The sequence below is a fragment of the Pseudochaenichthys georgianus genome, chromosome 22, assembly GCF_902827115.2.
Source record: "Pseudochaenichthys georgianus chromosome 22, fPseGeo1.2, whole genome shotgun sequence".
NCBI lineage: Eukaryota > Metazoa > Chordata > Actinopteri > Perciformes > Channichthyidae > Pseudochaenichthys > Pseudochaenichthys georgianus.
The window spans coordinates 807,902-833,421 of record NC_047524.1 but is presented as its reverse complement, the minus strand read 5'-3'; the positions used below and the strand labels follow the sequence as shown (position 1 = coordinate 833,421).

The 25,520-nt window shown below is 43.2% G+C and overlaps 1 protein-coding gene across 1 annotated transcript in view; it reads left to right on the top strand.

The window, feature by feature from the left end:
* zfyve26 (zinc finger, FYVE domain containing 26) overlaps positions 1 to 25,520 on the top strand; it is a 47,258-nt gene that overhangs the window by 14,789 nt on the left and 6,949 nt on the right. Inside the window, exons 12-28 of the mRNA XM_034111908.1 lie at positions 787 to 1,320; positions 2,520 to 2,663; positions 3,655 to 3,794; positions 6,077 to 6,308; positions 6,957 to 7,229; positions 8,963 to 9,082; positions 10,870 to 11,037; positions 14,007 to 14,240; positions 15,570 to 15,675; positions 16,137 to 16,753; positions 17,777 to 18,007; positions 19,720 to 19,919; positions 20,308 to 20,412; positions 21,542 to 21,664; positions 22,148 to 22,324; positions 23,386 to 23,635; positions 25,434 to 25,515. Coding sequence (XP_033967799.1) covers positions 787 to 1,320; positions 2,520 to 2,663; positions 3,655 to 3,794; positions 6,077 to 6,308; positions 6,957 to 7,229; positions 8,963 to 9,082; positions 10,870 to 11,037; positions 14,007 to 14,240; positions 15,570 to 15,675; positions 16,137 to 16,753; positions 17,777 to 18,007; positions 19,720 to 19,919; positions 20,308 to 20,412; positions 21,542 to 21,664; positions 22,148 to 22,324; positions 23,386 to 23,635; positions 25,434 to 25,515 — 3,736 coding nt within the window. The remainder of the gene's footprint in view (positions 1 to 786; positions 1,321 to 2,519; positions 2,664 to 3,654; positions 3,795 to 6,076; positions 6,309 to 6,956; positions 7,230 to 8,962; positions 9,083 to 10,869; positions 11,038 to 14,006; positions 14,241 to 15,569; positions 15,676 to 16,136; positions 16,754 to 17,776; positions 18,008 to 19,719; positions 19,920 to 20,307; positions 20,413 to 21,541; positions 21,665 to 22,147; positions 22,325 to 23,385; positions 23,636 to 25,433; positions 25,516 to 25,520) is intronic.

Genomic DNA, 25,520 nt, shown 5'->3' with positions numbered 1-25,520 from the left:
CTCTTTTCCTCCGTACCCAAATCTCTAAAAACGGGGAACAACGGAGCTGATCCAGATTTGCGTCCGATATGACGTAACATCTGAAATGTGGACCCACGGCCCAATCAGAAACGTTGCTATCAGAAACAATGCCCGACTGTTTTGGACGTAATATGATCGGTGTTCACATTAGCATCGCTAACACTCAGAGCTAACCTGTGCTGGAGAGCATGTGTGTGAAGAAGCAGGAAGTAGAAAGGAACTCACCTTGTGGTGTAACCGGCAAGAGAGAAAGCCTTTGAGCTCCAGACTGTTTCAGAGCCTTGATGATCCATGATATGGAGTTTCATCACGGCAGCATTTAGTTTAGACGGTAGCTGCCGGGTCCCGCATGAGCTCAGACCCCTCCTCTTTAAAGCTTTATCCCCAAATCAGCACTTTAGAAACAGGAAGTGAAATAGAGGGATATGAGGCATGGCTAGAATGGGTGATCTGTTTGGTATTTTGAGCAAAACACTTCATAGACATGTTTTTTATATATTTTATATATCTGAGACCTGTGCTGTTGCCTAAAAATAGCATGACCTTTAAAGGATATTAGAAATACTAAAATAAATAAAGATATATATATATAGAAGATAATAATGCTTCTGATAAAAGAAGGCTATTAATTACAACTCCTTGATCTGGATACTTCAAAATGGTTTGATGAAATGTGTTCTTTGGGCTTAGTAAGTAAAGTATGTCTTAGTCTTAATTCTGATCCTCTTTTCATGTAGTTTTTCATTCTGATTCTCGTGTTTCCAGGTCTTCCTCTTCTGTTCCAGCACTTCCTGTCTGAATGTCAGCTCCACCTGCAGGCCGTTCCCTCCATCCTCCGCCTGGAGCTCCTGGAGAACATCTTCTCTCTTCTCTTCCTCTCCACCGCCGACTTCTCCCCACACATCCACAAAGACTCGACCTCAAGCCCTCTCAAGGGGAATGCATCTCAGTCTGCATGCTTATCAGAAACTAGAAACGCAGATGAAGAACTGGGAGCTAAAGAGAGGACGGAGAACGATAAAGAGAAGCTGCCTAACTGTAACCACCTGGAGCTGGGACACTTCATCCAGAGCTGCAGGGGGTTCCTGGCTGACGTGACGGCCATGACGGGCTTTTTGAAGCTGCTGAAGGAAGGGTTGGAGGGCATGAGTGTGGAGGAGGGGAAGGAGGCCGCGGAGGGACTCGGGTGCTCCATCACGGCGGAGACTTTTGCGGCTCGTCTGCAGAGGTTATCCAAACGCACCGCCGAGGCTCAGTGGAGGCTGCAGATCATCAGCAGCAACCAGAGCAGCGGGAGCGGTGAGATGGATCACACATTCCTCTCGCTTTCCTGTTTAACAGGTTTGGTTGGAGTAGGTGTAGCTTAGCTCAGGGGGCCCTTGGTTATTTGATGGTGCCCTATATACAGACACATTGAAGGAATAACAGGATAAACAATATTAACAATGAAGTTACACTGCAAGAAAATAATGTTTCTACATCAGAAAACCACATGTGCTGTGGAAAGTGTATTTAAAAAAGTTCCTACACACTAGTGTTCATACTTGAGTTTGAATATTTATTAAACATCTTGCCAGCGCTGAGACGGACCAGGTATCCCTCCAGCTTTTAATCTTTTGATTTGAATTCATTTGGGTGAAAGCATGCGACTCAAATACATGCATTGTGTTTTAATTACATGTAATGGTGACAAGAAAACCCACATTGAGCGGTGGCGGCGAAGTCCATAGGGACTCGGCTTGGCAACTGGAAGGTCACCAGTTCAAGTCCCGGCAAGACCAAGTGCTACCGAGGTGTCCCGGCACCGTTCCCCAACACTAGGATAGGTCAAATGCAGAGAAACAATTTCTCCACGGGGGTTAATAAAAGTCCATTTTATCTTATTGATACTGAACATAAAAGTGTAGGCTAACGGATAAGCTATTATTTGTTGTCCTTATGCAACACAGAATAAAAAGTACGGTACTTGTCGGACTATAAAGCGCACCTGCATATAAGCCGCAGCAGCTAAATTGTCCGTCTGTCTTGCTCTCGTTCTGTCTCTCGGTTCCACTTTTACTTTGGCGCGCTACCTGTCTCACTCTTTTCCGGCCTCCAGCTTTTCCCGCTGGAGCCCGCCCCTTAGAGGTGGCGGGCGCGGAGCGGTCATAGAGCCCATAGGGTTAAAGGTGGTTAATTTTACCTGTAAAATCCATAGAGTTAGGAGGTTCCCTAGTGGCCGTTAGCTGCACCAAAAAAATGGGGGGAAAAGTCGCGGTTTATAGTCCGAAAAGTACGGTACTGTAATTGCATTCGTTGGATTTTCAACAGGAATGCAAACCTACAAAAACACAAATATAAGTGTATTTTGTTTATATTCCATAGTCCCAAACAAAAATTGGATACACACTATTCCTCATACCTACTCCTTTGACTGTTTAACTCTAGCGTTTCCCTTTTTGACTTATCTTTGTGCTTTTTAACTGTCTTAATGATCTTGTTGTTTAAATCTCCTGCAGGTTCAGACGTTCCTCTCCAGGTCTCCGCGCTCCGCTCTCCCGTCTTGTCTCCGAGTCGCAGCTCGAGTCTGAGGAGGACGAAGAGAGCGGGGAGACAAAACTCCGTGGAGAAACACATCGGAGAAGTGAGCCCCAGCGCTTCAGGTGAGGAATCCACAACCTGTGCTTCATTTGATCGATTGTTTGTTTCTCTCTGTTGAATTGAAGCGGATCAAATTGATTGGTTTCCTACTAATGATACATCAACTTCTCCTAAAAGAAAATGTGGGATTGCAAGATCGAATCATCAATGAAAAATCTGACAACTATCATATTTGTCGGAGAGTTGAATCATTAATAAGACTTTAAAAACAGTCAAAGTAGAGTATGTTGGAGGGAAATATGTGTCTTTCATAACAAATAATATCAAAGACAAACAAATATTATTATGATTTTTACATATTATTTTCACTATTTGTATATAATGTTTTTATACTTATAAATAATTGTGAAAAACATTATTTGATTGATTGAGGCAAGGCAAGTTTATTTATATAGCACTTTTCAACGCAAGGCAATTCGAAGTGCTTTACAAAAAATGAAAGACATGAAGCATTAAAAAAGAAAAGCTAATAAAATAAACATTAAAAGGAAAAATACATGGATAAAAGTTACAGTGCAGTTTAAAATATGAATAGTTCAATTAAAAGCAGCGACAAAAAGAAAAGTCTTCAGCCTGGATTTAAAAGTAGTCAGAGAACGGAGATGTGAGCCCTAGTCATCAGGTGAAGAATCAACAAGCTGTACTTTATTTGATTGTTTCCGTCTGTTGAATTGAAGCTGACGTGAATCAAATGCATTGGTTTCCACTAACATCAACTTTTCCTAAAATAATGTGGGGGACATTTCAAGAGCAAATCAGTGTTAAGGGTGCTTTTTATTCTTTGCAGAACCCCTGCCAAAGTGTCTCTCCTTTCACAATTAATATACTGAGTAGCTCCCCGAACACTGCTTTCACCCTCCTTAAGGAAAAGCAACTATTAAAATAACTTTTAAATTGTTACTTTTTGAAGTCTTTGCTTCATCCAAAAACATCCAACCAGGTCTGTCCTTCAGGGTTAATGAAATTTGTGTGCATGTATGTGTCCTCTGTCAGAGGGTGGAGGGGGGAGTGTGGAGCTGGAGGTTTGTCCGTGTGGAGGTCCTCACAGCTGGCTGGTCCCCGCCATGCTGTCGCCCCCAGAGTCTCTCCTCATGTCCTGCATCCGCAGAGGGAACTTCATGGAGGCTCATCAGGTCTGTGGGGCTTTACTATAACATCATTTAAATGCAAGTTGAAGGGGTTTGGTTTGATTGTTTGCAGTGGGAGGAAACGGACAGAAGAACCAACGGTGAGCTAAGCCATGTACTGATGTGGCCGTGTTTTACACCACCTAAAAAGTCATTTTCTATACCCTTTAAAGTTGAATATCGTTGCATAAGGACACCAGACTCCATTGACAAAAATAGTATTGTACTCCCAATACATAGGGGTTGCTGGTCGACGCAGCATTCATAGGTTAGTTTGTGTTGTTGTGTGACTTTGGTGAATCCCAAATAATCCTTTAAAGTCGCACAATAACACACACACGCACACACACACACACACACACACACACACACACACACACACATTAAAGGTCCCATGTCATGGCCATTTCTACTGATCATAATTCCATTGTTGAGGTCTACTAGAGTAGATCGCATTGGTTTCTCAAACAGCGTCTCTGTATAATCTGAACGGCTTGTTGGAGCTCCTGCCCCCCCCCCCCCCCCCTCCCTGTGAGCCCAGTGTTCTCTAATTGGTCGCGGCGTGAGAGGCTCGCTGCTGCAACGGAGCAGACAGGCTTCCGTGTCGGCGATACAGGAGAACAAGTGAAACTCATCCTGAGCACACAAACACTCACAGCCGAAGTAGAAACAATAAGTGTGGCTTGATATCGAGTAAGAAAAAGGTTTATTACGCTGTGAGCGTCTGCGGAGAGCATTTCTCCGCCATCCCAACGTAGCAGCCCGAAAGACGTTTACCCATTTAAACAGTCGTGGTAGATACCTTGTTTGTTTTAAACATCATAAATACACAAACAACAATGAATACTTACAGGTTGTGTTCCCGAATCTCCCGCTGGTCCAAACAAAGTAGGAACAGCATCGTTCTTCTGGGCCCTACACCGTGCATATCCGGCATGCATCGCTGGAAGGTTTGGGAAGCTTTGTTTAAAGGCTAGCAGAGGGTGCGGCCATAGCTCTGGGCGTGGCTACTGGGTATCCCTACGTAGCGATACCCAGGAAGAAAACAATGGAAAATGAGAAATGTCCAACGAGGCGTTCTGGGGCAGCACAGACAGGTCTTCTCTGTGTTAGAGCTTTACTCGCTACAGGGTGCACTTTGAGGGTTTTGACTCTGCAGAGCGTTCACATGCAGAACAAGCTTCATAACAACAAGGGGACGGGTCAGAACCGGGAAAGCATGACATGGGACCTTTAAACAATAAGGCGGCTGTAGACGGGCAACTCCCTGTGCTGCTGTGATGTAGAATTAATGTTTTTCTCAATGGAGTCTGTTGGCTTTGAAGAGAGCATAGATATATGTATAGAGGGATAGTTTATTATTGCCACACACTAGTGTTCTTTTGCAAAGCATGGTAGTTCTGTTTTAATATAAAAACAGACAAATGGTCCCCTTAATCATTAAACGCAGAGGCATTAAAGGGGACCTATCATGCAAAATGCACGTCTTCTCTACATCAACATGTGTCCCCGGTGTGTCGGGGAACTCACGCAGCGTCAGAAAATAAAACCCTCTCTCTTTTCCTCCGTACCCAAATCTCTAAAAAACGGGGAACAACGGAGCTGATCCAGATTTGCGTCCGATATGACGTAATATCTGAAATGTGGACCCACGGCCCAATCAGAAACGTTGCTATCAGAAACAATGCCCGACTGCTTTGGACGTAATATGGTCGGTGTTTACATTAGCATCGCTAACACTCAGAGCTAACCTGTGCTGGAGAGCATGTGTGTGAAGAAGCAGGAAGTAGAAAGGAACTCACCTTGTGGTGTAACCGGCAAGAGAGAAAGCCTTGAGCTCCAGACTGTTTCAGATCCTTGATGATCCATGATATGGAGTTTCATCACGGCAGCATTTAGTTTAGACGGTAGCTGCCGGGTCCCGCATGAGCTCAGACCCCTCCTCTTTAAAGCTTTATCCCCAAATCAGCACTTTAGAAACAGGAAGTGAAATAGAGGGATATGAGGCATGGCTAGAATGATCTGTTTGGTATTTTGAGCAAAACACTTCATAGACATGTTGTTTATATATTTGTATATATCCGAGACGTATGCTATTGCCTAAAGATAGCACGATAGGTGACCTTTAAATATAAAAATATGTACAGTGAAATTGGAGGATATGTACAGATCATGAGTACATTAGCTTTGAAATGAGCAAACTACTTTAACAGCTACTTACAAATCATATTAGCAAAACGTTATTGTGGAGACTTCTTGGCTCACTTCACTCCCCGTGTTCTCTGCAGGTGTCTCTGGTCTTCGATCTGGGGGCGTCTGCCTGCAGCGGGGAGCTGGTGTTCATGGAGCGCTACAAAGAGGTGCTGGTGGAGCTGGGCCGGGTGGAGCAGAAGATGGAGAGCCGCTCCATGTCTTCATCCTCCTCTTCCTCAGAGGGTCTGGCGTCAGCCGGAGGGAGGATTCGGCTGGGCAGCAGCGGGAGATCCACCCTGCAGGCCATCGGGAGTGCTGCGGCTGCAGGTCAGACGTCTTCTCCTTACTTCGGGTGACATTGAGATCCTGTGTTTTAAGCAAGGAATGCAAATTAAACCACCTGTTTAAAGCTATATTTTGAAAGAGCCTTGCCCTCAGTCAGTTTATTTCCTAATATAGTTTAAATTAGATGCAATTCCTCAAAACAAACGCCATTTACTTCCTCTTCTTTCAACAAATGTCTTAAGTTGTTATAAATATAAATAAATAAATATAAGTAAACTATTCATAAAAACCAATGAAAGTGTTTTTGAGCATTGAAGAGGTGTGTGTGTGTGTGTGTGTGTGTGTGTGTGTGTGTGTGTGTGTGTGTGTGTGTGTGTGTGGTGTGTGTGTGTGTGTGTGTGTGTGTGTGTGTGTGTGTGTGTGTGTGTGTGTGTGTGGCTTACAAAAGAAAACCTCAAAACAGAAGCCATTTACTTCCTCTTCTAACAAAAGTCATATTTTTATTTAAATACGTTACGTAACCTTGTATTTTAAACCAATAAGAGTCTTTTTAAAGCCTCACAAAACTAAATATCCCAACACTTAGATGTATTGAAATGTTCTACTTCCTTAATTTGACCTTTCCAATGTTGTTGACCCGTATCCTGGACAGTGGATAACTCGGGATGTGTCTTGTGTGTGTCCCTGCAGGTGTAGCTTTCTACTCCATCTCAGACATCGCAGATCGCCTCCTCAGCACCCCGGCTCACCCCATGCCCTCCCTGGAGGAAGGGTACTGGCTCAGCTTCTCCTCCTCTTCCTCCTCTGACTCCTCCACCCTCCTCCACTCCCTCCTGGAGGAGCTCAGCCCCCCCGCCATGGCTGCCTTCGACCTGGCCTGCTGCCACTGCCAGCTGTGGAAGACGTCCCGGCAGCTGCTGGACACGGCGGAGAGAAGACTCGGCAGCAGCCTGGAGGCTAGAGGTATGAAGAATGATATTTGGGGAATTATTAGCATTGCTGATGTACATGTTGCATGTAGACCAGAGTTGTACACCAGGGAGGCGTGTGGTGCAGTGGGTTGTGCGTTGGTGTTCAAACCCCACTGCAGTCAGCATGTCGTTCACCCCAAATTGCTCCTGTGGGGATAGTCCACAGTGTTGAGTATGTAAGTCGCTTTGGATAAAAGCGTCTAACAAGTGACATGTCATGTAATGTAATGTAAGGTATGTGAGCCGGTATTGATAAGACTTTGACAGAGACATTTGTAGAATATGAATCCCTACAGCTGAGGGATTTTTTGTGTTTAAGGTGGGGTAGGTAAGTTTGAGAAACCGGCTCGAGATACACTTTTTGTTATATTCCATGGAATGCTCTTAACATCCCGATAGCAATGGATATCTGAAGTGCTTTGCCAAAATTCCATAAAAGAACGTCATCTCTGGAAGCCGTGGCGCTGTAAAAAGCTCGACCAATCATCTGAGCCGGCCCGGGCTAAAGTAACTGGATGGCCGACCTGCCTGTCAGCCTTCCATCTGTGCACAAACTTATCTCGTGCCCTCATGTTAGTGTGTGTTGGAGGAGGGGCTCTGTGAGGAAGTGGCAGATTTTCTCCGGTCGTGTATTTTCAAATTCTAACGATCTCGAGCCGGTTTCTCAAACTTACATACCCTACCTTTATGGTCGGCTTGCTAATATATATATTTCCACGAGGTATTGAGTCCTTTAAGTCCTTTGAGTCCTTGGTGCCTGCAGCCATCAGGCGGTATGTTAGCCTGTTGGCTTCGACAGAGAAATGTGTACATTCAGTACAGTGGAGGAAATAAGTATTTGATCCCTTGCCGATTTTGTAAGTCCACCCACTTACAAAGATATGAACAGTCTATCCTTTGTAATGATGTAGATTTATTTTAGCCTGGAGGCTAGAAGTATAGAGCCTGAGTTTTAGGGAATTATTAGCAATGTTTATAATGTACATATTGCATGTAGATCAGAGTTTATGTGAGCCGGTATTTACAAGACTTTGACAGACACATTTGTAGAAGTTCGATCTGTCTTAATTTCATAACTCCTCGATTATACGTGTATTTTTTCTAAGAATATGAATCCCTAAAGCTGAGGGATTTTCGTTGTTGTGTTGAAGGGTAGGCTTTAATATATGTCTTTCTTTCTTCCAAGTCCATTAATCTACTTGCCTTGATGAGGTGATTTTTATATACATATATACAATTTGTAATAAACACAGATAATATTTGACTCGAATCTTTCCCATTTTTCCGGGACATTGATTCTATCCGGACACGCCGACGGGCAGAAATGTTTCTGATTTATTCAAACATAGAAATTGAACTGAGACAAATAAAATATGATGTTTTCATTGGCAGCTTTACGGTTTCGTTAGGGTGCTGGATTTTGCATAAAGTTCTTGAAACGGCTTGAAAATAGTTTCTATGCAGATAAAGAAAGGGAATAAATCCAAGAGCGCTTAATTGCTTTTGCAGGTTAATTTTGACTGTCTTCCTCAAAGACGCATTTTTTCTTGTTTTGCAATAAACACTATATTGCATTTACTGTAGGAACCGTCTATAAATATGTAACTTAGCACTTCTGTAAAGCTTGAAAATCCATCTTGAAATTGTTTTAATTTGACTTTGGAAAAGCTGTAGGCACCCTGATGTTTTCACTGGCATTACATTTTGTTTTGTCTGCCTCCCCAGGAGTGAGATCGGACGCTAAGGCGCCCCACTCTGAGGGGATCCGAGGATTTCCCACGGTGCTTCATCAGATCAACAAGATCCTCAATCATCCCGCCACCAACAAGAGCTCCGGCAAATCAGGTGATTAGAAAACACTCTTTGTCGATGAGAAAGTGTCGTTTTAATGTTATAATAATATATAAAAATGTGGACTGTAAACCAGGGGTGTCGAACTCAAGGCCCTTCATTTGATGTGGCCACACAAGAGCTTACAAAGAATATAATATACAGTGTAATTGTTGAATATTTGCTTTCAATGATTTGCCCTAGGCTTCTGCTTTCAGGCGTAGTTATAAGTTTTTACCAGAATTACAAATAATCCAATGCAAAGCCAATAATTGAATATAATACATTATTTCCTATATATTATATATTGATATAGTCTTAAAGTTACAACTGGCCCTTTGAGCACAACCATACATGAGAGTAACACCTACATCACTTCCGGGCGAAAATTACGGCCCCGCCCACTTTTGGGGAAAAACAACGCTGTCATTTGAACGGCGGTCGATACAAATCCTGAAGTTTTTGCCAATCCGATCAGAAATGTTTGAAAACCGTGGATTTCTGATCTTCAAAGAACCCGATCACGATGGCCAGTCAGGCAAACATTACATTACATCATTGGAAATCGACGATCGGTCTCGATATACGGTTAAATTAAAATGAATAGGCGAGGCTGTAATTTTCGCCAGCTGTTACTCTCATGAGCGAGGCGGGAAATAATAGTTGTATCACGCCAACAAGCTGCCGTGTCGTTTATTGCTCCTCAAACATTAAAACAGATCCAGAGTTCAGTGTTTCTGGACTTCCTCTAAGAAGAAAGGACGGAAACAGAAGAGCTCTGTGGCTTCAGGCTCCATCGCCGTTCAAGTGACAGCGTTGGTTTCCCCTAAAGTGGGCGGGGCCGTAAAGTGGCGTAGATGTCACTCTCATCTGTGGACATCGATCGCCTACCGCTATATGTAACCATATATCGAGCCCGATCGTCGATTTCCAATCACTTAATGTAATGTTTGCCTGTCTGGCCATCGTGATCGGGCTCTTTGAAGATTACATTATTACATTTCATTTAGCTGACGCTTTTATCCAAAGCGACTTATAATGACCGATTACAGGGACTTTCTTCCTGGAGTAACTAAGGGCTAAGTGCCTTACTCAAGGGCACACTAGTGGTGGTGTTCCTGGCGGGATTTGAACTCACAGCCTTCCGATCTTCAGCCCACCTCACTATCCATTAGACCAATCACTACCCAAGATCCACTAATCCACGGTTTTCAAACATTTCTGATCGGATTGGCAAAAACGTCAACATTTGCTTTCATGCTAAACGAATCCCCCTTTGGGAAATTCTAATCTGAACCCATGGAACCTTTTTAGTTTTTACCGAAACTATTCCACTTTTTTAAATGCACATTACCGTACTTTTCGGACTATAAAGCGCACCTGCATATAAACCGCAGCAGTTAAATTGTCCGTCTGTCTTGCTCTCGTTCTGTCTCTCGCTTCCACTTTTACTTTGGCGCGCTACCTGTCTCGCTCTTTTCCGGCCTCCAGCTTTTCCTGCTGGAGCCCGCCGCTTAAAGGTGGCGGGCGCGGACCGGTCATAGAGCCCGTAGTGTTAAAGGTGGTTAATTTTACCTGTCAAATCCATAGATTTAGGAGGTTCCCTAGTGGCCGTTAGCGGTACAAACAACAATGGGGGAAAAAGTCGCGGCTTATAGTCCGAAAAGTACGGTAGTTTACCTTGTCTTTCGAGGACTCTTTTGGTGTCCTCCGGGAACCAAACAAATCCCTGTACCCCATGGCACCTTTTCGCTGTAAACAGATGTTCGTCACCTCACAGAATGATGTGTTCTTGTTGGCAGAGGTTGCTGAGGACCCGGTGTTCTCCGGCCCGTTCGGATGCAGCACGCACGAAGTTCTGCTGAGTTGTTACCCGGTGCTGAGCGAGGAATGCATCGCTGCTCGACTCGCTCTGACGCAGCGCTTGGAGACGACGCTGAACATCCTGAGCACGGCCACAGAGGGCACAGGTCGGCACTATATCAACTCATCCAATACGTGTGACTTTACTTTGTCTTAACATCAGTACGCCGTCGTCTTCATTTTGATTCAAAGGTTGTTTTTGCGTTGGCAGTTTTCACGCGTTTCACTGGAGTCTGTTTTGGTCAGGAACAACTATTTTTTATTTGTTTGTGATATATGTTTTATTGACATTTGGCAGCAAACAATTTCAAGACATAGTAATTGTACATCTTAAGTTGGTCCGTCCGACATGTGTCCCCTCTTCTTCACGTCTCTTCTACATCAACACGTGTCCCCTCTTCTTCATGTCTCTTCTACATCAACATGTGTCCCCTCTTCTTCATGTCTCTTCTACATCAACACGTGTCCCCTCTTCTTCACGTCTCTTCTACATCAACATGTGTCCCCTCTTCTTCATGTCTCTTCTTCATCAACATGTGTCCCCTCTTCTCCATGTCTCTTCTACATCACCATGTGTCCCCTCTTCTTCATGTCTCTTCTTCATCAACATGTGTCCCCTCTTCTCCATGTCTCTTCTACATCAACATGTGTCCCCTCTTCTTCATGTCTCTTCTACATCAACATATGTCCCCTCTTCTCCATGTCTCTTCTACATCAACATGTGTCCCCTCTTCTTCATGTCTCTTCTACATCAACATATGTCCCCTCTTCTCCATGTCTCTTCTACATCAACATGTGTCCCCTCTTCTTCATGTCTCTTCTACATCAACATATGTCCCCTCTTCTCCATGTCTCTTCTACATCAACATGTGTCCCCTCTTCTTCATGTCTCTTCTACATCAACATGTGTCCCCTCTTCTCCATGTCTCATCAACATGTGTCCCCTCTTCTTCATGTCTCTTCTACATCAACATATGTCCCCTCTTCTCCATGTCTCTTCTACATCAACATGTGTCCCCTCTTCTTCATGTCTCTTCTACATCAACATATGTCCCCTCTTCTCCATGTCTCTTCTACATCAACATGTGTCCCCTCTTCTTCATGTCTCTTCTACATCAACATGTGTCCCCTCTTCTCCATGTCTCATCAATATCAACATGTGTCCCCTCTTCTCCATGTCTCATCAACATGTGTCCCCTCTTCTTCATGTCTCTTCTACATCAACATGTGTCCCCTCTTCTTCATGTCTCTTCTACATCAACACGTGTCCCCTCTTCTCCATGTCTCTTCTACATCAACATGTGTCCCCTCTTCTTCATGTCTCTTCTACATCAACACGTGTCCCCTCTTCTCCATGTCTCTTCTACATCAACATGTGTCCCCTCTTCTTCATGTCTCTTCTACATCAACACGTGTCCCCTCTTCTCCATGTCTCTTCTACATCAACATGTGTCCCCTCTTCTTCATGTCTCTTCTACATCAACACGTGTCCCCTCTTCTTCATGTCTCTTCGACATCAACATGTGTCCCCCTCTTCTTCATGTCTCTTCTACATCAACACGTGTCCCCTCTTCTCCATGTCTCTTCTACATCAACATGTGTCCCCTCTTCTTCATGTCTCTTCTACATCAACATGTGTCCCCTCTTCTTCATGTCTCTTCTACATCAACATGTGTCCCCTCTTCTTCATGTCTCTTCTACATCAACATGTGTCCCCTCTTCTTCATGTCTCTTCTACATCAACATGTGTCCCCTCTTCTTCATGTCTCTCTTCTATCATCAACATGTGTCCCCTCTTCTTCATGTCTCTTCTACATCAACATGTGTCCCCTCTTCTTCATGTCTCTTCTACATCAACATGTGTCCCCTCTTCTTCATGTCTCTTCTACATCAACATGTGTCCCCTCTTCTTCATGTCTCTTCTACATCAACATGTGTCCCCTCTTCTTCATGTCTCTTCTACATCAACATGTGTCCCCTCTTCTTCATGTCTCTTCTACATCAACATGTGTCCCCTCTTCTTCATGTCTCTTCTACATCAACATGTGTCGCCTCTTCTCCATGTCTCTTCTACATCAACATGTGTCCCCTCTTCTTCATGTCTCTTCTACATCAACATGTGTCCCCTCTTCTCCATGTCTCTTCTACATCAACATGTGTCCCCTCTTCTTCATGTCTCTTCTACATCAACATGTGTCCCTCTTCTTCATGTCTCTTCTACATCAACACGTGTCCCCTCTTCTTCATGTCTCTTCTACATCAACATGTGTCCCCTCTTCTTCATGTCTCTTCTACATCAACATGTGTCCCCTCTTCTTCATGTCTCTTCTACATCAACACGTGTCCCCTCTTCTTCATGTCTCTTCTACATCAACATGTGTCCCCTCTTCTTCATGTCTCTTCTACATCAACATGTGTCCCCTCTTCTCCATGTCTCTTCTACATCAACATGTGTCCCCTCTTCTTCATGTCTCTTCTACATCAACATGTGTCCCCTCTTCTTCATGTCTCTTCTACATCAACATGTGTCCCCTCTGTGGAAAGAGACTCTGAAAGTTTCAGGAACAAAGATTTTCTCTCTTTTTGATCCATTTCTATAAAAACCTGTCTGAAAATGAGCTGATCAGATTTTGCCCACTTGATGATGTCATAACGATGTGTTGTCTTGTGTAACCATTAGCCAATCAGCTACCAAGGTACCCCCCCCCCCCCCCCCTTATCACCTGAATCTCCTCCTAGAGCTCCATTGAGTTCTTTGTAACCAAATGTCTCTCAGAGGGGCGTGGGGAGGGGCTCCTTACTTTCATCTAAAGTAACAGACAGAGAATCAGCACTTTGGAAACAGGGCTGAAACAGAGGGGATTATGGGTAATACTGCAATGATCTGTTTGGGGTTTCAGCCAATCAGAGACAGGTTCTGTATATACCTGAGACCTGTGATATATTGATGTAAACAGTACACTAGGGGACCTTTAAAGTATTTTGTTGTAAAGCACTTTGAATTGCCCTGTGTTGAAAGGTGCTATATAATCAAATTCGCCTTGCCTATGATTAATGTTACGTCTTGTTTTGACAGAGGGCATTGTGGGTAGCGCTCTCCTGGCTCAGCTGGTCGAGCAGGCGGGTCTGAAGCAGGCGGAGCTGGATAATCACCCTGTTCGCTGCAGCATGAAGCAGCTTCTCCGCTCTCTGGACCAGCTCTGCCCCTTCGAGCCCGACGGAGACCCAGCCAGACCCGACTACGTGAGAAGTTTCCTCGACTACGTCAACACGCTGGCGTCTGTGTTGGTGCGCAGCCTCGGATCAGAAGGTGAAGTAATGTGCCATTTAGGATAGATGTTGAGGTACATTGTAGGTAATGAATTATGATTGGGAATGGGGGTAGTATTCTGAAAAGATAATTTGGCATTCTCTGAGGTTGTACAAAAATGAAATTCTTGGAGAAAAATGTCACAAATGTACAAGAAAAAATATGATCCATACACGTTTAATGCCAAAATTGTATTTCGAAATAATATTGGTCCTTTAACAACTGCAAAAAGACATTTAATTTCAATCAGTGAGATTTTATGGTAATTTATATATTTGTCGATCGTCACATAATACGAATTCTGGATGTATAAAGGGGTCTGTAGGCGGGGGGGGGGGGGGGGGGTAATGTTTCATTTAAATGGTTATTTAACTAAAACACCTAAAGCACCAGAAACATACACTTTGGTTAAATGTTTTGTTTTCTTGAGTTTTAAACTACTGTGGTCCGAGGATGAAGGGTGAAGTAAATCTGAGGATAACAGGAGGGTTAAAGTCACACACGTGGCTGCTTGAACCTCATCACACGACAACATAAAATAAAAACAATTTACTTGAACGCATATTCAAGTTAGATTTTCTCATAAATGTTTTATCTTGGAAATTCAAAATTCTGGCTAATAAATGTTTTATTAACCTAAAATGGGCCTTATACGCTGTAGCTTTTGAGTCTCTCTTAAAGGTCCCATGTCATGCTTTTCCGTTTAGTACCCGTCCCCTTGTTGCTATGAAGCTTGTTCTGCATGTGAACGGTCTGCAGTCACAAACCCTCAAAGTACACCCTGTAGCGAGTAAAACTCTAACACAGAGAAGACCTGTCTGCTGCCCTAGAACGCCTCGTTGGGGATTTCTCTTTTTCCATTGTTTACTTCTTGGGTATGGTGACGTATTTCGGGTATAGTGACGTAACGTAACGGCGGACAGAGAGTGAATACACAGACTATACAGAGATGCTGTGAGAAACCAATGTGAGTTTAGAAAATTGCACAATGTACATTTATTTGAGTAGACCTCAACAATGGAATTCTGATCAGTAGAAATGGCCATGACATGTGACCTTTAAAGTAATGCTATTTAAAAAGAAGAAACAAACAGTTTTGAGATTCTTATGCAACTTTGAACAGCTCTTTAATTAGTTTAAGTGCATTCTGCTATTTTAAAATAAATCTTGCTACTTTCTTGACCTCACCATCGCAGTCCCTTTTTATACCAAACGTCAGCCTAAATAAATACTGATGCTCCTCGTCTTCATCTACCTGTGGCGTGCTGATGCTCCTCGTCTTCATCTACCTGTGGCGTGCTGATGCTCCTCTCTCGCTGTTCCCTTCAGATCAGAGCAGTGAAGTGAAGCTGGGGAATCCTCTGCTGGTGTTGCTTCAGTCCCCGTTCCAGCTGTTCTCCCACCTGCTGTTTGACAGACAGGTGTCTCCGGACAGGTACACACAGTCATAACTTGTCTCTTAATCTTTCATGGAGGTGTCAATATATAGTAAAAAGAAACGTCTCTGCATGATGTATAACTAAAGCGATGTTGTTAAACACGGGAAAAGAACAGATCTTTTTATTTATATAATTGTCTTAATGTACATTATTTAATTTCATATTCAGTTCTTGTACATAACACATTCTATTTACATGTATATAGACTTCTTGCCCTATTTTGTATTCTATTATATACGTTGCATTGTTGGAGGAGCTCAGGTCAGAAGAATTTCACTGTAGCTGATGACAATAAAACCTTTTGAATTGGTGCACTAAATGTTACACAGCAGCCTAAACAACAGCCAGACAAACTGTGAAGAGGAAAATAAGACCAACACCTTGATGAATGAGACGTTTAGGGGTGGTGTGAAGGCAGCATCTGACTTTAATATGTCCCCTCCCGTGTCTCCTGCAGAGTTCTGTCCTTGCTGCAGCAGGAGCGTCTGCGTCTGAGCGTCCAGCAGGTGATCGTGCAGAGATGCTGCGAGGCTCTTCCTGTGTGGGTCTCCAGCTCCACGGATGTCTCCAGTGCCCAAAACAAAGATGGTGGAGCGTTTGGAGTTGCTAATCTATCACTCCTTCTCCAGCAGCACGCTCAGGAGCACATGGCCACTCTGGGAATCACAGAAGCTCAGTCTGACGCCAGCTCTGAGTCTGATGCCTCGGTGGAAGAGCCTTCCTCTGCAGCCACTAACCTCTCCATCTCACCTCCTTCTTCCACCTCCTCCTCCTCCTCCTCCTCTTCCTCCTCCACCTCAAGCTCCTTCCGCCTCACACCATCAGCCCTGTCTTTCCTAAAGTCCCGCTCCCCACTCCTGGCGACCTTGGCGTGTCTGAGCGCCTGTAAAGGAGAAACGGCTCGGTCACAACCCTCCGGATGGTCGGGTTATTTCCGCAGCAACCGGAAAGAAGTCGTGCTGGATGGAGAGCAGATTTCCCGGGAAGCAGACGCCCTCCTGAAGGAGTTCCCAATCCTCCAGGCGTACCTCCACACCATGGCTGAACCCCTGCTGGGCTCCCTGGGTACTGAAGGTGAGGACAGTGCAGGACTAGGGGCGGTTAAAACAAATAGTGTGTGTATATCCTCCCTGTGTGTGTAAAACACAACAGAGTGGAGAAAGACATTTCCCTGTGAGGGATTAATAAAGTAGGCCATGTCTTCTGCTTTATTACATTCATGCACACAATGTTGACGATATTGCTAGCATTCTATTTCAATGTAAACGACTGCTTTATTGTATTGCTATCTTTTTATTACAGTGTTCTTAATATAGTTTGCTATCTGTCCACGGGGTCTTAAAAAGTATTAAAAGGGAAAATTAATAATAATAATAGATTTAATTTGTTAGCGCTTTTACAGGTGCTCAAAGACGCTTTACAGATATAGTGAAGAGAAGAGAAAAGAAAGGAACAACAAATAAATATATATAGTTAAAGTTAAAGTCAAACAATACAAAAACAATCACACATTAAAAGCCAGATTGAAGAGGTGAGAAAATGAAGGCTATTAAAAAGTATTAAAAAGGCATTTTGACTGAGGAAACGGCGGTATCTTGTTTTCAATAAGTATCTAAATGGTCCAGAGAGGTTGTGTTCTACAGTCTGCCTGAATGTAGTCATGGCGTAGGTGTGTAGTGAGATTCTGTGGAGTTTATTGATGGCATCCCGTTGGGTTTGACGTCATCTGAACAGGACGTCGCACGCTCACTGCTTGATAGCACGAAGGCCCGTTTACGCCGGTTGCTAAGCAACATCGTTATGGGGAAATGCAAGTCTGCGTCCAAATGGTTGGAAGATCAGGAGGAAGGACAATCAATACTGTATATAGTCAATGTGCGGTAAAGTGTGTCGCCAAGGTAACCGGTTAGAAGTCGAAGTGGCGATGAGGTTTTAAAATGTATGGGAAGGGTCTTTTACATCTGACTTCAGGATTCCTGCATATACCCTGATCTTCTTCTATGTATGCACCACGACACCTAGTGAAATTCCTTGTACGTGTGACCCTAACTGGTAATAAACCTGATTCTTCTTCTTCTTCTTCCCTGGGTAATGAAGGTGAGGACAGTGCAGGACTGGGGACGCTTCTCTGCGGGAAACCCCTGGTCAGTCTGCTGCTGTCGGGGCCTCAGGAGGAGGTTCTCCAGGCTCTGGCAGCGGAAGCCTTCCAGAAATCTCTCTCCTCCCGAGACCTGAGCCGAGCTCTCAGCCTGCTGGAGCTGTACGGGCAGCGCTGCAGCCAGCAGGGGGCGCTGAGGGACCGCCTGCTCGCCTGCGCCGCCTTAGAGGGTGAGACGAGCAAGATTCAAGATTCAAAGGTTTTATTGTCATGTGCACAAAGCTACGGCGTAGAAATGGCAACAATGCAGCATATATAACAGAATACAAAAATACAAAGTAGTGCAAAAAGTCTGTATACAGTTATACGAGTGCCGGCATGTGAAATACTTTTGTTGGGAGTCTGCACTTAAAAAATACAGTTAATAAATATTCTGATTTAAAGGTGGATAGGATATGATGGCAAAATAAAAAACTAAATTTAAAGAAATCCATACAAAAACACAAAATAGTACAAAATAATAATATTTTAAAAAGTATTTATATTAAACAACAAGGTATATAAGCAATACAACGAATGCATTAAAGGAAGAAAAGATTGTAAATACTTAATATTAAAAATTCAACTTTTCTGCATATTTAAGGCTGAGTTGGAAACCTTTATAAATGACTTGTGGGATTGTTATGATTATAGTAACTAATAGATTGTTATCAAATTTGCTAAACTGTTGTATCCTTCAAATGACAAATAGTCTGTACAAAAAAGAAAATGTGTCCTCTACTGTCAGGACATAGCGACAGTTACAGCAAATAGGATAAAAAGAACTGAAGAAGAGGGGACACATGTTGATGTAGAAGAGGGGACACATGTTGATGTAGAAGAGACATGAAGAAGAGGGGACACATGTTGATGTAGAAGAGACATGAAGAAGAGGGGACACATGTTGATGTAGAAGAGACATGAAGAAGAGTGGACACATGTTGATGTAGAAGAGACATGAAGAAGAGGGGACACATGTTGATGTAGAAGAGACATGGAGAAGAGGGGACACATGTTGATGTAGAATAGACATGAAGAAGAGGGGACACTTGTTGATGTAGAAGAGACATGAAGAAGAGGGGACACATGTTGATGTAGAAGAGACATGAAGAAGAGGGGACACATGTTGATGTAGAAGAGACATGAAGAAGAGGGGACACATGTTGATGTAGAAGAGACATGAAGAAGAGGGGGACACATGTTGATGTAGAAGAGACGTGAAGAAGAGGGGACACATGTTGATGTAGAAGAGACATGAAGAAGAGGGGACACATGTTGATGTAGAAGAGACATGAAGAAGAGGGGACACATGTTGATGTAGAATAGACGTGAAGAAGAGGGGACACATGTTGATGTAGAAGAGACGTGAAGAAGAGGGGACACATGTTGATGTAGAAGAGACATGAAGAAGAGGGGACACATGTTGATGTAGAAGAGACATGAAGAAGAGGGGACACATGTTGATGTAGAAGAGACATGAAGAAGAGGGGACACATGTTGATGTAGAAGAGACATGAAGAAGAGGGGACACATGTTGATGTAGAAGAGACATGAGGAAGAGGGGACACATACTGATGTAGAAGAGACATGAAGAAGAGGGGACACATGTTGATGTAGAAGAGGGGACACATGTTGATGTAGAAGAGACATGAAGAAGAGGGGACACATGTTGATGTAGAAGAGACGTGAAGAAGAGGGGACACATGTTGATGTAGAAGAGACATGAAGAAGAGGGGACACATGTTGATGTAGAAGAGACATGAAGAAGAGGGGACACATGTTGATGTAGAAGAGACATGAAGAAGAGGGGACACATGTTGATGTAGAAGAGACATGAAGAAGAGGGGACACATGTTGATGTAGAAGAGACATGTGTTTTGTTCACCTTTGTCTCCGTGCTCAGATGGAGATGCAGGGATAGGTCAGCTGTTCCGGGTGCAGGATGCAGATCTGAGAGCTCGAGTCGCCCTGCAGGCTCTTCATCGCTGGCCTCTGTCCGCCTGCCTCGAGCTGCTCGACTTCTGCCTCAACGACCCCGACACCGAGGCCTCGCTGAGGAACGACCTGGAGCTCAAGAAGAAACAACTGGACATCTATAAATGGGTACATTTTAAAGTGCATTACAAGAAAACTGTTCTGTTTTTACATCGCCCCAAGCCGCGGAAAAGCCTCCCATTGGAAGTCATACTCTGTAAAGCACTTTGGGCTGCGGCAAGCATGAAAGCTGCTATATCAATACAGTTGTTTATTATCAAATTAAGAGCTGAAGTGTGTTGAGAGAAGAACAATGTGGGGGGGGAAACCCATTCACGAAACTCACACGCGTGTCTCTTTAATCATCATTAAGGTAACTGTCAGTAAAACAATATAATATTTGTTTATCCTGTATTGTGAGTTTGGGATGCAGCACATGTGTTGTCTCGTCTGGCATGACTTCAACTCTTCAGTGTAAAAAATGTAAATGTGTACATTTCTTCTTCTCTTGACACAGATGTTGAATTTGAAGCCTCCTCTGCCGTGGGCGACCTGGCAGGAGCTGAAGACCGAGTCCAAGTCAAACTCTGAAACCATTTTATCTAAGATGATGGAGGCTAAAGTAGGTTCAGCTCACCTTACGTCACAAACAATCTGTCGGACAAGATCTGAGCACTTAATTTACGATACGATATACTTTATTGTCCCCGTAAGGACATTTGTTCTGGACTCCGTCCTGCAGTTCCGCACACATGTACATATACAAACATAGTGGACATTAAGAGACAGACACATATCATCAGTAATTTGACTGGACCAAATCATTTCTTTTGTAATTGTGTTGATATTAAAGAGGCCCTATAGATGAGAGTAACACCTACAGCCTCCGGGCGAAAATGGTGGCCCCGCCCACTTTCGGGGGAAAACAAAGCTCTCATTTGAACGGCGGTCGATACAGATTCTGAAGTTTTTGCCAATCCGATCAGAAATGTTTGAAAACCGTGGATTTGTGGATCTTCAAAAAGCCCGATCACGATGGCCCGTCAACAATCAATCAATCAATCAATTACATTAAATCTTTGGAAATCGACGATCGGTCTCAATATACGGTTAAATTAAAATGAATAGGCGAGGCTGTAATTTTCTCCAGCTGTTACTCTCATGAGCGAGGCGGGAAATAATAGTTGTATCACGCCAACCAGCTGTTGTGTCGTTTATTGCTCCTCAAACATTAAAACAGATCCAGAGTTCAGTGTTTCTGGACTTCCTCTAAGAAGAAAGGACGGAAACAGAAGAGCTCTGTGGCTTCAGGCTCCATCGCCGTTCAAGTGACAAGTTTGGTTTCCCCCTAAAGTGGGCGGGGCCGTAAAGTGACGTAGATGTCACTCTCATCTGTGGACATCGATCGCCTACCGCTATATATAACCATGTATCGAGCCCGATCGTCGATTTCCAATCACTTAATGTAATGTTTGCCTGTCTGGCCATCGTGACCGGGCTCTTTGAAGATCCACAAATCCACGGTTTTCTTACATTTCTGATCGGATTGGCAAAAACTTCAGAATCTGAATCGACCGCCGTTCAAATGAAAGCTTTGTTTTCCCCCAAAAGTGGGCGAAGCCATACTTTTTGCCCGGAAGTGACGCATGTGTTTCTCATGTATGGTGCCGTTGTGGTGTTGCCTTACCTGTAGCGTGTCGTGTCGATACAATATACTGTCATGGGATTTCTCTTGTCTTTATTTTCTGCAGGAGTTTGCTCTGTGTGCTCAGTGGGTGGATCTCTATCCTGTATCTGATCGGCTGAAACTCAAGCTTCAGACGGAGCATTTACTTCACCTGCTGGAGAAGGGACAGACGGATGAAGCTTTCCAGGTCAACACTGCTTCATGTCCTCTTAAATTCAGATCCTAAATAACTCGACACAATGATGATAATTATACGATAAAGACTTTGATTATACGATACGTTACGAAAATGTACGGTGTCTGACGGGTGCAAACGCATTGCAGCCCGAAACACGTCCGTTAGTCTAAAAGATTCAAGGCTTTTATTGTCATGTGATCAAAGCTGCAGTGCAGATATGTCAATGAACATCTGAGGTCACAGGCTCCTCAACAGTGCAGCAACAATAAAATAGAATTGAATATAATAGAAACAGTGCAGAATAGTCTATATACAGTCATTGGAATATTGATATATATGTAAGTTGCAAACAGAGGAATGTTATGGATGTTCTTTCAAAAGTTCAGGTGTTTAACATTCTTATTGCGGGATGAAAATGCGAGGCAGTTAAAAAATCTATGCAAATATAAAAACACAAACTCCTTCCTTTCTCCCTCACTCTTTGTTTTCCAGTTGCTGGAGGGCCTCTCGGACTCTGCGTTGGGTCTGGATGTGTGTGAGCGAGCTCTGGACCTCCGCCCCGGTCTGCCTGCATGTCACTTCCTGGCCGACTTCCTCACTCTGCACTTCCAGAGGCAGGTGTCTCCGGCACGAAGACGCCACATCCACGCCCTGCATCTGGGCTCCAAGGTCTGCGGTCAAGTTACACACTAGCATTTCTTTAAATCAGTATTTAAATTGTTTAATAATAAATATTTAAGAACATGTAAACTCCATCACTGCTGCCTCTTCTCTATGTCCAATTAATTCCAATAGAAGATCAATATTTGTAGTATACATACAATATACGAATATATTTCGTCTGCCTGTATTGTTTGTGTTTTATCCGTTGTAACTTTTTCATGCTGCCCTTCTTGGTCGCTCTTGAAAAAGAGATTATAATCTCAATGAGATGTTTTTACCTGGTTAAATAAAGGAGATATATATATATATATATATATATATATATATATATACCGTACTTTTCGGACTATAAGCCGCGACTTTTTTCCCCATTTTTGTTGTGCAGCTAACGGCCACTAGGGAACCTCCTAAATCTATGGATTTTACAGGTAAAATTAACCACCTTTAACGCTATGGGCTCTATGACCGGTCCGCGCCCGCCACCTCTAAGGGGCGGGCTCCAGCAGGAAAAGCTGGAGGCCGGAAAAGAGTGAGACAGGTAGCGCGCCAAAGTAAAAGTGGAACCGAGAGACAGAACGAGAGCAAGACAGACGGACAATTTAGCTGCTGCGGCTCATATGCAGGTGCGCTTTATAGTCCAGAAAGTACGGTGTATATATATTATAAGGAGGCCACAGGTTCAAACCCCACTGCAGTCAGCATATCGTTGTGTCCCTGAGACACTTCACCCCAAATTGCTCCTGTGGGGATTGCCCACAGTATTGAGTATGTAAGTCGCTTTGGATCAAAGCGTCTAACATGTGTCATGTAATGTAATATTAGTCCTCTTTAAACATTTGAATGCAGATGTTTTGCATATGATGCTGTTGAAGCATTGTTTTCACACGTTAAGATAAGAAGTACTTTATTGATCCCATGTTGGGAAATGTTTGTGTTGCAGCAGCATAAAAAGACATGGCATTGTACAGTACAAATGTAAAGTCTAGAAATAAACATTTCAAAATGTCAACATCTCAATAGCAATAACATAAGTGTTAATGTCTCTGGATGTGTGTGTTACCCTGCAGGTGTTGCTGACGCTGCCCTCGTCCGCCCGGCAGGATTACTTCCCGCTGCTGTCGGAGCCGCTGCTGATGCTGGAGCAGCTGCTGATGAACCTGAAGGTGGACTGGGCGGAGGTGGCGGTGCGAGCGCTGCGCAGCCTCGTGATTGGTCAGGAGTCCGGCTTCAGCTCGGAGGACATCGATACACTTCTGGCAGAATACGGCGGCAAGGCGCTCGACTTCTCCTGCGCTCCCAGAGAGAGGAGCCGCTCAGGTGGGTGATTATAGTGAGGTGGGAAGTAGTGGAGTACAAATACTTCGTTGCTGTACTTACTGTAAGTACATTGTCCTGGTATCAGTACTTTACTCCACTACTTATTTTTCTGACGAGTTTTTACTTTTACTTCTTACATGTTGAACACAAATACCTGTACTTTCTACTTCTTACATGTTGAACACAAATACCTGTACTTTCTACTTCTTACATGTTGAACCCAAATACCTGTACTTTCTACTTCTTACATGTTGAACCCAAATACCTGTACTTTCTACTTCTTACATGTTGAACCCAAATACCTGTACTTTCTACTTCTTACATGTTGAACTCAAATACTTGTACTTTCTACTTCTTACACGTTGAACCCAAATACCTGTACTTTCTACTTCTTACATGTTGAACACAAATACCTGTACTTTCTACTTCTTACATGTTGAACCCAAATACCTGTACTTTCTACTTCTTACATGTTGAACCCAAATACCTGTACTTTCTACTTCTTACATGTTGAACACAAATACCTGTACTTTCTACTTCTTACATGTTGAACAAAAATACCTGAACTTTCTACTTCTTACATGTTGAACTCAAATACCTGTACTTTCTACTTCTTACATGTTGAACTCAAATACCTGTACTTTCTACTTCTCACATGTTGAACTCAAATACCTGTACTTTCTACTTCTTACATGTGAACCCAAATACCTGTACTTTCTACTTCTTACATGTTGAACTCAAATACCTGTACTTTCTACTTCTTACATGTTGAACACAAATACCTGAACTTTCTACTTCTTACATGTTGAACTCAAATACCTGTACTTTCTACTTCTCACATGTTGAACTTAAATACCTGTACTTTCTACTTCTTACATGTTGAACTCAAATACCTGTACTTTCTACTTCTCTCATTCTCCAAACAGCTGGTTCCTTTAGTCTGAATGTGTGTTGGTGCGTGATCATTATTCTTCAGAGTCACTGCGTGCCTATTGGTTTGAACACGATCCGTGTCTCCATCACTTCCTGGTCTTCTCTAAAGAAGAGGGACCAATGGAAACGTTGTCATGTTGCCGTTGTTCAGCATGGAAACATTCATTAGCTAACAATGACATTATTGTTCTATTGATATAAAGGGAGGTCAGGTACTCTTTAAAGCAGCTGCTAGTTATGGGTACTTTTTACTGAAGTACACTTCAAAGCCCTCTTTACTTTTACTTGAGTAAAGAAGTTTAGTCAGTACTTCTACTTTTACCAGAGTATTTTTAAACACGAGTATCTGTACTTCTACTCGAGTAAAGTACGTGTGTACTTTTACCATCTCTGAGGATCACTGACAAATGCAGAGACACGTTTGTTAATGTTGCACACAAAAAAAATGACTTAAAGGATTGCATACGATTCAAATAAATTACATTTTGTTCTTCATTCTGACTTGAAGTTGCAGAAACACAAGCACATCTCATGCTGTCAGCTAGGTTCTAATGAGCGATGCCTCAATAAACACTCTAATTTGCATAAACCTAAGAAATGCTTGCAATTAACCTGAAAAACACACAAACAATATTCAGCACAAATACTACACTTATTATTTTGCGAGTTACAGGTCATGATGCTACTGATATTAGTCCATATCTGGTTACAGGTTACGGCCTATTTCACACCGCAGTAAAGATACAATATACATTTCAATTGTGCATAAGCGATGTGAAACAAATTACACATTCATTATGCATCTGTGTCACTACTGTTCTGTCTTTCAGCTGCTTTTTTTTCTAAATATTTGCTTGTTTTCCAGACTCAGTGATCAGCCTGCAGGACTCTCTGATGCAGTGTCCGGCTCAGGACAGCAGCTCCCTATCCTCCAGCAGGATCGAATCCCCGA